Here is a 13458-nt window from a genome sequence, read left to right as displayed (position 1 = left end):
TGATTCACCTATCCATCCATTTTCGATACCGCTTATCCTACACAGGGTCACCGAGGAGCCTGGATGCTATCCCTAGGAACTCGGGGAACAAGGCGGGGGACACCCTGGACAGGGTGCCAATCCATCGCAAGGCGCAATCACAGACATTACGGGCAATTTTGACACGCCAATCCCCGAAGCACGGGGAGAGCACGCAAACTCCACGCACACAGACAGAAGCGGGATTCGAACTCCCAACCCTGGAGGTGTGAGGCAACTGGCTAACCTCTTAGCCACCGTGCCCCCATATAAAAGGAATAATTTCACTTCAATGTTATTGTAAAATTATCAGCCGTGGGTTGGTAATGGGCCTTTCATTCGCACTGGGCATCACACCACTCCGTCATTAATTATTTTCCTATAACAGGATGCCCCGTAACAATATATTCCTTACTTAATAAATATTAGGAAGACAGTACTAATACTGATCATTAATGAAGCTGTTTGTTTCCACTACATTTCATTTCACCAGCAGTGTTATCAGACATACTTGCTTACACATACTTGCTTAAGAGTACGTACTTAGTTGTACTAAGTGAATGTTAAACTTGGGTCACTCCCTGCTAATGTACCTCTTGAGTTATCAGTTTATTCAACACAAACTATTCTGGCTCCATACCATTACCAGTGCCATTTTTATTTTGAAGTGCTTTGAACATTTTAAAGAGTGAAATATATTGTTATTTACACTTACTACACTTGTTAGATCAAATAATAGTAAAATACTGATTCAGTCTTTTTGTATATTCATAGAACAGTCGCCACTAGGTGGTAGTCTGAGTCTATTCATGACTTCCTGAATCGTACCAGATGTATCAATTGCAACCGACCCACACTTCAATTTATGTTCCATTATTTGTGAATAGTTTCCATATTTAATGGTTTGAGTTCTTGCCAATAGGCTTGTTCACACATTTTCAAGCTCATTGGAACGAAAGACTCCGAGAGTCCGTCAACACAATACCTACCAGAAAGAAAACACGGGATGCATAAATTGTAGTGGTGAACAAATACCTTTAATTTGGTAAAACTGTGTGTAAAAATATCATTTGGTAAGCTGTTATCGTTAGAAAACATTCTGTACTTTCTATAATGTTTAATTGTTTATCCCTCGGTGTACATATTCACCTATCCAACTGCTCTAACTATTCACTTACAGTGAATTATGTTTTAGTGTAAATATTTAAATTTGGAATTGATATCTACAAATTCAGAAACATGCTTGGACTGCACCTGGGATAGTTGGTGTGAAGTGAAGTAGGTGCTAATAATAATGCTTATCGAGTTATTATAATTCCCCGAGGTCAGTAAAATTAGTAAATAGTTTTACTGGGTGTAATCTGTTACAAGCTCCTGGTAACCTTACCTAAAAGCTTGCATAGCACCACATACTATAAATGCAAAATCTTGGACTATTTCATGCCCTCCTGCCACCAGCAGCAGGCATATTTGTTGCTGGTTTGTGGTAGCAGTCTGAAGGGGTAGAATTTGGGCTTGCATTCATCCCAGTAGGAATGTAATACATGCTCTCTAAATAGCTCTGATCCAGCGATGGATGTCCTTTTACGTCCGATTTTGGCGCCTGGCTTGCTGAGCTTCCATATCCCATGGTGTTTTGATGGAGTGATGTCGGGACAGAGGGCTCTGGATGTCGTGGTTGCTGGGCAGACTGGGGATGGGGTGGCATCGCATATGGAAGGTACTGGGATGCATATAACCCTTGACCATGGTATGGACCCTGGTATGGAGCAGCAGTTGGAGGATACATACTAGAATTAGACATAGCCTGTTGTGGTATGAGAACTTCCACATATTGGCCAATTTCTGGATCAAACAGCATTTTTCTCAGTGGCTGCATTGGCACTTCAATGTAAAAGTACTTCCCAGTTTCAGGATCTAGAAGTACACGACGGGGACTTTGACCATACCCAATCCCACTTGCATTTTCTGGGTACAACACACCTCCACCCCCAGGACCATCACTTCCATATTCATGACCAAAAGATGGTGGTAGTTCTTGTGGATTGAAAAACTGGGATCTAGGGTCCAGAGCAGCTATATTAGGTGAACGACTGTGCTCCTGATAAGTTGCCCCACTTGGAGCTTGTGGTGAACGTTGATTACCTGAACGTCTGTCCATGTGCTGAGTAGAAGGTTGCTGTTGCTCATTACCATAGGGTTGTATGGCTGGTGCAGGGCAGGTATGGGAGTGGTGCATGGGCTGAATCATGGCTGGAGCCTGTTGTACTGTAGCTTTCGGTGAGACAGATGGGTAATTTGAGGGTTGGACATCTGGTCTGCACTGATGAGGACGGACCTGGGCCTGTGGTGGTGCTCCAGGGTATGAAATCACCTGACCTGGTGAGCGAGGGGCTGGTGGTGTCTGGTTTTGTGAGCCATGGTAGGTCTGGCCAAATTGAGGGTGGGTACATGATGTACAGGAGCAAAGAGAATGTTTGGTGGTAGGATGGTATCTGTTCTGCCTTCTTGGGGGCAAATCAGAAAGCGGCAAGGGGCTAAAACTTTCTCGTTCATCATAGCTGGGTGGATCATCTGATGTAGGGAAATGAAAGTCATCTGTATGTAACTGGTTATTAGATGATGTTGTCATTATAGGCTGCATGTAGGTATTGGCTTGTGAAACTACTGGTAAGGTTTGATAATTAGATGCATAAGAAGTTGCTGCCATCACCTGTTCTTGAATGTTCTGGTGTTGCTGGTTGCTGGAGTTTTGCACTGAAGTGACAGATGCTTCTTGCCTGACTGTAGTGGCTGTTGATTTCTGAGCAGAACATGACATTGTTCTGATTGGGATAGTTTGAGGCTTGTGGCTGGACACAGCTGACACCGCTAAAGTTTTTGTATCACTTGATGCAGCGTTGGTGGACTGCTCATTGTGCAGCACTATTGCTGATGTCTCAATTATTTTAACATCACTCTTTAAATGTGTTTGCTCTTTTAAAATAGATGTTGTTGGTGTGATGTCTGTTTTAGGAAAGTCGGTTGATGTTGACCTAATTTCTGCAAAGGGTTGTTTATAGCTTGGTTTAGGCAGCACAGATGGTTTGGGTCTGTCAGTGGATATTGATCTCACTTGAATGGGTAACTCAATCTCTTTAGGTGTTGTTACTGGCATTGCATGAATTTTTGTGTTGCTAGAAAATGCTCTTACCTCCACCTTGCTTGATGCAGCAACTGTAATGTCTTGTTCTTTTGGAGGTTCTAACAAATCTCCTTGACTCTGGTCGTCTCCTGTTTTTCCGTTGGGAAGTACTCTCACTTCCTTAGGCTTTGGAGAACTCCTAACCTGTAAGGTACCTTCACTTGTCTGTAGACCACTGTTTAGGGATGTCTTCTGTTCAGGAGGTAAATCAGCATCTTCTTTTTGAACTTTCTGGGATTCACTTGAGGTTCCCTCTGATGCATACATCTGCAAGGGCACCTCTATCCTGTTGATATGCTTAGGTTTAGCACCTGCCCCTTCACTCAGGACGTCACACACCCCAATGTCAGCTTGCATCCCCTTTTCTTTCCGTAGCATTGACACAGAATGGCTACTATTCGCAGTTTTTACATTGGGGGAAGCAGGGCTTGTTGGCTTCTGCATAGACTTGGATGTGACATCCTGCAGAAATACTAACGTTGATATTTCCTTACTTGATGGTCTAGAAGGCATTTCGAGTTTTGTACTCTGTTCACAATCACCAGATTTTGATATGCTGTTGCATTTATCCAAACCAACAAACAAATCCACATCAGAATGTTGAATGTTGGGCAAGGAAGCCTTGGTTGTTATTTTTGTAATATCTACATCATTTTGTATCGGTGAATCCGTTTGTGTCATCTTTGATTTGTCAGCAGTATGAGCTTCATCTTGTTGGGTGTTTGATTTATGGCAAGATGCTGTCTTGTCTTTCCAGCTGATAGCTTTGCATTCAATTTGCAAAGGATGAGGATTTTCTGGTTGCATTTCCTTCTGTTTTTCAGGTACTACATCCTCTACATGGTGAGTGGTATTTGAGACTTTGAAGGACAGGTTGTAGGTGTTCTTTACCAGCTTCCTGACATCCCTTACTTTATGTATAACAGATTTTGTCTTGTTTTTTTCACTACCTTCTTCAATGTCTGTCTCAACCCCTGCTTTGAGTCTCATTTGCTCTTCAAGTGTTTCCTCCAACTGAGGTTCACGTATGGTATCTTTGGATGTTTCCAGTTCAGGACAGAGAGATGCCTTCAAGGAAGACTTATTTTTATCCTTGATGGTACAAGACTTGAGAGTGATTTCAGGGGTTTTTGACAAGAACATACTGCTGCTGCCCTCCTGTTGTTTATGGGTTTCCTGTGTCATGGGGTTTTTGTTGTCACTGTTTGTCATTCTGCTCCGTGTGCTTGCAACACAAATTGCAGTACACTGTGGGGTCCGGTTAATGGCACTTCCTGAGTCAATGCTGTATTTCTCTTCCACCTTACTTTCCTCCTCCTCCTCACTGTTCCCAGAGGTCTGTTTCTTAGATATTTTGCTTTCAATGGCATCAACTGTTATGGGTCTTATCTGATCCTTCCATAAGGTTTTACCCTGAAATGCAACACCTGCAGGGTTGTTGTTAATAGGTAAAGAGTTAACTTTGAACACTGGCTTGGGGGGAACCTTGGGCCTGTAGCTCCTCTTCTGAGGATGAGGGCTTCTTTCCTCTTTGCCTGCAAAGTCCTCAGAGGACAAACTGCATTCAGAGTGTAGGCTGGAACTCTGCCTCTCTGCAGTACTTGATTCCCCTGCAGAGAGAGTTTCAATGTGTTTCTTTTTATTCTCAAATGGTTCACTTCTTGATTCTTTCTTAGTTTCCATTTTCTTTGAAAGAACACTTTTGATAATGCTGGAAGCCATTTTACTCTTGGGTGAACTTTCATCTAAAGATGCAGACTTCTGGAGCATCTTCTTACCAGTTTTTATTTCATGTTCACCTTGAACCAGACCTTCCTGCATTGATGCTGGGGTGCTATGTTGACGAACAAATGTGTCCCATGAACAGGTCTGTGTGGCCAGTGAATCCAAAGCTTTTCCTTTACTCTCAGTAGATTTTAGTTCATCAAAGTTTCGTCTCTTAAATTGGATCTGTCTTTTTGGTACCATCCTTTTTCCTCTCCTGGTTTCCTCCTTGTTCTCCACTGCTACATCCACGCATTCAAAACTACCCATCTCAATACGCTTTGCTGGGTCTAGTGTACCATGGGGTAAAAAAGAAGAAGTATGACATAAGACGTCATCACTTTCACGTAAAGAGTCATGCAAATCTGCATAGGAAATCCATGTAGCAGAACCTGAACTGTCAACTGTAGAAGGCTGTGAAACATTTGTAGATGACCCACGGCTTGAATTGTAGACATCCAAGTAGTCCACCTGAGGGCTAGATAAGCTCCTGAAGGCCTGGTCTGTGAACCACTTCACCTCACTGTCTGCGTCATCAAATTCACTTCCCATACTGGAAGTCTCGCTAGTACATTCTGAAGAATGACGACCAGCACCACGGGGATTGCTTTGAGAAGTCGATCGGACCCTCCTGGCACCAGTCTTGTTCTCTTTTTGCAAGTTCTCTGCTCTGAAAAGACTCTGTTGCCGCCGAGTTGCCAGGGGAGACTGAAAATAGCAAGGCGGAATTCCAGACTTTGGGTCTCGGATTGAGGGAGCAGGGCTGAAGTTTGCAGGCCCTTTTCTATTCCTGGTCCTGAATGACAGCTCAACCTGTTCCCCTCTGTAACTACCCTCTGCTATATTCCCCACCCCTTTTCCTAATGTATGCTCCTCCTGTATCACCCTTTCCCCACTCCACCCCTTGTTCCTGCATGACTGTCCTTCATACATGCTATGATTGTTACTATGTAAAACACTGGGGCTTTCCCCAGGTCTCATAGCCATCTGCCCAAATGTTTTTTCACTACCTGCTGATTCTCTTTCCAACATTTCTATTCCACTGTCATTACCTTCCTTTGCTTCCTTTGCAGTAGGTACTGTTAAAAGCTTTTTGGGTGTTTGCCATGGATTCAGAGAATTTAAATTGTTCTCATTCATCCTTTCCCAACTTTCTTTTATTTGTTTTACAGATAATTTGGGAGCAGGTCGCTCAGGTGATGAATCACTTATTGTAGCAGTTTGGCTGCAAGGTATTGAAGCAATGTCTGTGCAATCATCCCGAGGTAGACTGCAACTTTTAAGGGACTTTTTGTAGCCAGTATCATCTATTTGACCTACATCAACTGGTACCTTTAATGGATGATCTACCTTCTCACTGACTGTGGTTGAAAGGTGATTATTTGTGTATTCCAGAGGTATGCACATTTCGGGTGCTGGTAATTGATCATTAAACCTGTCAGGTGATCTTTGATATCTCATTTTAGGGGAAGACACTCTATCTGTTAGTATAATTGAAGGTGTTGTAAGGTTGGAGACGGATAAATCCATATTTTTATTTTCAGTTGTGGGAATCTCATTTGTTCTTTCAGTGTACCTTGTTCCTTCTACATCAGGGGATGTAGTATCTCTTGGTATAATTAAATTTGATGGTTGTCTAGATATGCCTCGCTCTGTTGATGACAGATTGTAGACAGGTGAGATGCCAATGTTTGTGGGAAGTATGGTTGATGTAGAACTTTTCATACATCTTATTCCATCTACATCATGGGACAAAGTATCTCTTGGTATACTTAAAGTTGATGATGGTCTAGATATGCCTCCCTCTGTTGATGAAAGGTTTGAGATGGATGAATTGGCCTTATTTATCTCATTTGTGGGAATCTCATTTGTTCTTTCAGTGTATCTTGTTCCTTCTATATCAGGGGACATGGTATCCCTTGGTATACTTAAAGTTGATGGTGGATTAGATAGGCCTTCCTGAGTTGGTGAAATATTAAAGACAGGTGAGATGGCCATATTTGGATCTTCATTTGTTGGAAGTATGGTTGTTGTAGGACTTTCTACACATCTTAATCCACCTCCGTCAGTAGATGCTGTATTTCTTGATATACTTGACGGTGATAGTGGTTTGGATATGCCTCCCTCTATTGTTGAATGGTTGGAGGTGGGTGAAATGGCCAAATCTGTAGTCTCATTTGTGGGAATCTCATTTGATTGTTCTGTGTATTTTGTTTCCTGTACATCAGGGGACATAGCATCTCTTGATATACTTACATTTGATGGTGGTCTAGATATGCTTGCTGTTGATGAAAAGTTGATGGGTGAGTTGGACATAATTGTCATCTCATTTGTGAGGAATGTAGTTGGTGTAGGAATTTCCACACTTCTGATTCCATCTATATCAGGAGATACTGTATTTCTTGGTATAATTAATGTTGATGATGGTCTAGATATGCCTCCCTCTGTTGAAGAGAGGTTGGAGATGGGTGAAATGGCCATATTTGTAGTCTCATTTATGGGAGGTATGGTTGACATAGGACTTTCCACACATCTTGTTCCCCCTACATCAGGGGACGTAGTATCTCTTGGTATACTTAAAGTTGATGTTGATCTAGATATACCTCCCTCTGTCGATGAAAAGTGTGTAATTGGTGTGATGACCACATTTTCAGGCTCCTTGATGGGAGGCATAGTTGGCATAGCGCTTTGAGCATATCTTGTTCCCTCTAGAACAGGTGATGCTGTATTTCTCTTTATACTTAAAGTTGATCCTGTTGGTGAATCGTTGGAGAGGGGTGAGAGAGCTATAATTGTAGTCTCATTTGTGAGAATTGTAGTTGACGCAGGACTTCTCACACATATTATTCCATCTACATCAGGAGATGCTGTGTTTCTTGGTTTACTTAAAGTTGAAGGTGATCTAGATATGCCTCCTTCTGTTGATGAAAGGCTGGAGACAGGTGAGATGGCCATGTTTGGTATCTCATTTGGAAGTATGGTTGAAATACTTTCCATGGATCTTATTTCGTGTACATCAGGAGACTCTGTACATCTCGGTATACTTATAGTTGAATGTGGACTAATTACGCACCTGTCTGCTGATGAAAAGTTAGAGGAGATAGTCATATTTGTAATCTCATTTGTGGCAAGTAGATCTGATGTAGGGCTTTCAGTATATCTTGTTCCCTTTAGATCAGGGGACACATTATCTCTTGGCAAAGGTGCTGATGGACTAGATATGCCTCCCTGTACTGATGAAAGGTTGTAGATAGTTGGAATAGTCATGTCTGCAACTTCCTTTGTAGGAAGAGTAGCTGACATAAAACATTCTGCAGACCTAAGTTCAAGTGAAGAAGCTTCAGGACTCAATTCACATATAAAGACATTTTGTCTGTTTTCTGGAGTAGAAGTAATGCTTCTTGGCTCAGGTGTAGGGCATAGTTTGGAATCAAATGAGGAAACAGAACCTTTGTCTGTAGGTGTAAGCCTATAATCGCATTCATGGTTCTCAGGAGTGAACGTTAAATCTTCTGGGCCAGCTGACCAAATCTTGTTCTTGGGTTCTGGTGACGGGCAGAGAGTGAAACCAACAGGTGAGTGTATTATTATTGGTGGCTCTGAGGAGCTAACATCCACTGAAGAACCAGAGGGTGAGCATAACTCACTAATCACACATGGTATCAGTCCTTCTGTTGCATCTGAAAAGGATGACAAAGTACTATGCTCAGGTAAGATTACGGTTTCTCTTGTTTCAGAAGAAATAGTGAGGTGTTGAGGCATAGATGCTACATCTATTTCTGCATTACCCGCAACATAAGTAGGTAGAGATACGGTGTTAGGGTCATCCGAATCTTTATTATCACATAGAAATATACCTGTGTATCCCAATTTATTCGGTACATCCTCATGTTCCAGTGAAACCGCCATTTCTCTCAGATCTTGTGTTTCATCTTTTGCAGAAGGATCAGCAGCTGTCTTCTGGAGAGGAGTAAAGTCACTGCCATCATTTGAAAAGTTAGGCAGAGCAACAGAAGAGTCGCTTTTTACTGTTTCACAAACAAGCGAGATGTTTTCTATAGGTAAAATATCAGGCAAAGGGATTTTTTCTTCTTCCTCACCAGACCAGCCTAGATCATTATTCTCCTTAGGAGAATCTTCTGATGCCAAGTTACCAAAAGACTCTGAATCTCGGTTTTCTGAAAACGTGCTTTCTCTCTTTTTATAACATTTATTCTCTTGTGTAGAATCAGCTTCCCTTACCTCAGATGTTGTAGTGTCTCTCTGCTCTGTTATACTCCTCTTTTCAGGTGAGGAGTCAGGTGTGATTATCTTCTGTGTTGAATAAGTTTCCTCTTCTGTCTGCTTCGTTATACACCTGAGGTCAGGACTGATTATCTCCTCTGTTGAACCATTTTGCCTCAGCTCTGACGAGGTAGCACGACTCTGGTCTCTAATACACTTGTTTTCAGATAAGAGGTCAGGAGAGTTTATCTCCTGTGTGGAACCAGTTACTCTAATATTAGTGTCTCTAAATTCAGACGTTGATGTTCCCAGCTGCTGGTGAGATGAATTTTCAGCTTGCACTAGGCTGGTGTCCTGAGACAAACGAGATTCTGGCCAGTTTCCTGTTGGCTTGGGTGAGCCATTTGCAGAGGTAACTTCACTTTTGTCATTTGTGAAGATTAAATCACTTGCTGGTGTGTTTGATTCCTCAGTCTCAGATAAAAGTAAATCTTTTGTGTCTTTTGAGTCCTCGAATGTGTCACTCCCATCACTCAGATGCTCCGAACCATTAGCTGTATGGTATGAATCTGATGAATCGTTCACATCTTCTACTGGTAATTGCTCATCTACATCCTTTTTCAGAAAAGAGGTAGAGGCCGAGCTGCTGGAGAGAGAAGGAGACTCACAGTCATCCCCAAAAATGTCACAAAGGCAAGTCGTTTCAGATATGGCGCTACGATGGCTGGGGATACTAGTGATGTCAAAGATCTCCACACGATTAGGCCCATCCAGGTGCTGCAGGTTGAAGTTACATGGAGCAGTGCGGAGGAACGAGTAGCTGTCTCCCTCGAGAACCCAGCTTTCCATTGTTTTGCTCCAAACAGAGGGTATTGTTTCTTAACTGGCGTTGGACTGCCTTTGTGTTGTAGAAACGCAGCATCGCTCCATCTTCACCTTCCAAAAACCACAGGTGGTTTTGTAGCTGAAAAGATCAAGCACAAATGTACAGAAAAGCCTGAAATGAAAAGGTATTTCTAATATGACTTATTAGCTAAAAATCTGCTGTGGGCGTTTCTGTATGAAATGCGCTACTACTATGTTATACTACAAGTCTATAGGTATGCTGTAACTCTGTATTATTAGTAAGAGATCATATTATATTTTCAACACTGTTTAACATTAGCACGGAAAATCTTCCAAATAACCCACTTGAATTTGATTCCCTTTTTAATTTTATTAAGATGTACGTATGTGCTAAGGTTCTCAGCAACAGTGGCTAAATCAGCAAATGAATCCAATCCCATTGATCATGCATTGGTTTCCAGTGCAGAAAGTAGACTACAGAAGTGAATCATTTCCAACAGTATGAATTTGTATTTACCATCCAATTTCAAATCATTGATCATAACTTGTTCGATATGTACTTGCCATTTGGTGATATAGTGTATCAGGCCATTTTGAATGGAATAGCACACCCACTGCTCAAAGCAACAGAACAGAGAGAAGACATGTACTGTACCGCATAGTTGAAGATGAGGCTCCAACAAGGCGTCTGCGTTTCTGTGTGCTACACTGACCCTTCGTCCAGTCAGGACACTCAGCACTGTGATAAGTCCAGCCCCCTAAACTAACACCATAAACCTGTAAAGGAATATCCACCTAAACTCCAGTCTGCTTCTGTGTAGCTCCAACGTCAACTGGAGCTACTAAAAACAAGTGGGATTTTTATTATTACTATTATTATTATTATTATTATTATTATTATTATTGTTATTATTATTATATGCACAAAAAACCAACTTAATGGACTGGAGTTTTTTTTTTAAAATACAGTTCCAGCTGTACTGTATCTCTGTACCCTGTGCTAAGCTTAAGAACGTGTTACAGCTAGCAGCAGGTGCTACACCAGTCCAGATACAGCAAGCTGCAATCTGACACGCAGGACTAACAGTCATAGGGCCTCACTAATAATAGCTCCATCCTAGCAGAAAGCACATACTAAAAAGTGACACAGAGGCTGTATTTACATTGTGACCCTTGATTCTGATATTTTGACACAGATATGATTTTTGTCCCATCTGACTACCCGACCTGACCCATATCCGATTCCTGTTTAACTTATTTTCAAATACCAACATGCCAGAGAGAACCTTATAATAGTCAAATGGCAGCCTACTCAAACACTGTAGGCTACAGTGAATGTCAGAAAAATGCTAGTTAGTCCAATGCAAATGTTTGCTAGCTTTACAATAATAAAGTAACTAAAGAACTGATTTTGCAGTTTCAGCGCAGAAGTTGTTCTAATGTCATATTTAGTACACTCTCAAGATGCTGCATAAATGCTGCTAGCCAAAATGCTTACGTTAGCATATTGTAGACGCGACCAAAGCTAAAACTCATTGTCATTGTGCTCCAAGCCATTCCAGGGCAACACCGAGCTATTGAATACAATAACTGGGTTTATCTCCCAGGAACACCTTCACTTGCTTGTAGATTTGGACTTTTAGACTCTTTGTATTTTACCTTGAAACCCTTACATTCTACGTTGGTATTGGAGCCTGGGCCGGCTGTATCCTTGCTCTGGATACAGCCTTGTTTTTGTTTTTACGGCTTGTTGAAACAGATTGATAGGACGGTTTATTTCTTACAGACTACCCTCCATGATTCACGTTTGTCTTTTGAACTCCGAACAATTATTTGACCTAGCCTATGGTCACAATATAACGATGATCATTTCAGAATGAACAGGAAAATCAGATTTGAAGAATTCAGTGTGAGCCAAATGACTATGTATCAGATTTTCGGATTTACAACCTCATTTGAATGTGGCCCATGATAAAATAAAAGAAAAAATCTGATTCTAGCTGTTCCAATCTGTCAGACGTCAATGGAAGAAAAGAAAAAAAAAACAGAATTGATTAGCAGTGTAGAGTCAGAAACCAGCAACTTAGCGTCTTAAGTCTGTGCTAGCATTATCATCACCACCCGTTTTGAGCTATGGCACAAATTATATATTGGAAATCATACTGGCTGCGTCGTTCTTTCCGTTTTAGCCTTATATACAAGCATACAATTTAGCTAGCATATGGATCTGTGATCTATTTAGATAGATGGTTTTCCCCTCATGCCTTCACCCCTCGTGACCACAGCATTGTTAAAAATGTGATCGTCTTATCAGGAAGGAATGCTTAGCATTCGTAAAAGGCAGCCTACGATTATGACTCAAATCCAAAGCCATAGCTGAACAATAGCTCTAAAAATAAATCTGATGAGCAACTGAGCAATCTCTTAGCCCCTGCACCCAAATATGTGACTTTAAATGGTTAACTCCCTTTGGATGTCTGATTCTGATTATAAGTCTTTCAAACAAAATTGTTAGCATAGCTAAAGTGAGACTTTTCCATTCAAATCAAAGACTCTCTCTCTCTCTCTCTCTCTCTCTCTCTCTCTCTCTCTCTCTCTGTGTGTGTGTGTGTGTGTGTGTGTGTGTGTGTGTGTGTGTGTGTGTAAAAAATACTTAGCAGGGGAGTGTTATGTGTATGTTCAGTTTATGATATCATGAAATAAACCCCACAGACTGGTACTTTTAATCTTTTAGCCACATATCCTGCAGGCTAAGGTAGCTAGCTAGCTAACTTAGCTAATGTTACTGGTGTACAAAAATATTGGTTGTTAAAGTACATTTAGGTGACTTTGGTTACTGTTGAATAAATTACTGAGACAAAGTAAGTTGAGGCTCAGATTCTAATAGCCCAAGTTGTGTCTAGTTGTGACAAGAGTAAGCTAGTTTACTAGCAGTTAGCTAGCAAGCTAGTTACTTCATAGGGAGGATGGCATGAGGGTATTTTACTTCATGTACATTCAGATGCAGGCTTTTTATTATTTATTTATTTATTTAAAAATGAGAACAGATTTGTTTCCAAGTTGCTGTTTGAATTTCCTATTCTATCATTTTAGTGTTTTTCTACTGTTGTTTGCTCGGTGAATGAACCCTGATGAAAAAAATCGAATGGTTTCCATTACAAATACAATTACAGACCATCAGCTAACCATTAAAACCGTTACCATTACCGTTATTGGTGCTTAATGGTACAACTAGACATAACATGTCACCAATAGAAGGCAACAAATTACCAGTAGAGACCATTACAGTTGCTATTAAAACCAATGCAATGCTTTGGGAGTAAAACCTTCATGTGATTTTTACAAATGTACAGTGTTTTGGTGAATCCTCTGATCACAGAAAGATTAATGCTTATTCACATAGTTCTGGATCGTGTCTCACA

At 41.1% G+C, this 13458-nt stretch overlaps 2 protein-coding genes across 2 annotated transcripts; both read right to left on the bottom strand.

The window, feature by feature from the left end:
• Positions 1 to 1036: 1036 nt before the first annotated feature.
• On the bottom strand, positions 1037 to 6467 carry si:ch73-43g23.1 (uncharacterized protein C4orf54). The gene has a single exon (XM_053631936.1). The coding sequence runs from the start codon at positions 6425 to 6427 to the stop codon at positions 1457 to 1459; it is 4971 nt and encodes a 1656-aa protein (XP_053487911.1). The 5' UTR covers positions 6428 to 6467; the 3' UTR covers positions 1037 to 1456.
• A 444-nt stretch (positions 6468 to 6911) lies between these two features.
• Positions 6912 to 10901, bottom strand: LOC128612031 (dentin sialophosphoprotein-like). The gene is made up of 3 exons (XM_053631935.1): positions 10597 to 10901; positions 7060 to 10154; positions 6912 to 6925 (listed from the first exon to the last, which is right to left on the bottom strand). Exons 2-3 carry the CDS (start codon positions 10037 to 10039, stop codon positions 6912 to 6914), a joined length of 2994 nt encoding a protein of 997 aa, XP_053487910.1. The 5' UTR covers positions 10040 to 10154; positions 10597 to 10901.
• Between the last annotated feature and the right edge of the window lie 2557 nt (positions 10902 to 13458).

Source organism: Ictalurus furcatus, chromosome 8 (assembly GCF_023375685.1).
Source record: "Ictalurus furcatus strain D&B chromosome 8, Billie_1.0, whole genome shotgun sequence".
In the NCBI taxonomy this organism is placed as follows: Eukaryota; Metazoa; Chordata; class Actinopteri; order Siluriformes; family Ictaluridae; genus Ictalurus; species Ictalurus furcatus.
This window is presented reverse-complemented; position numbering and strand designations above follow the sequence as displayed.

Bases quoted from the DNA above. Each gene is read 5' to 3' on its own strand.
- LOC128612031 (XM_053631935.1), bottom strand. From the start codon at position 10,039: ATGGAAAGCTGGGTTCTCGAGGGAGACAGCTACTCGTTCCTCCGCACT.
- si:ch73-43g23.1 (XM_053631936.1), bottom strand. From the start codon at position 6,427: ATGAGATATCAAAGATCACCTGACAGGTTTAATGATCAATTACCAGCA.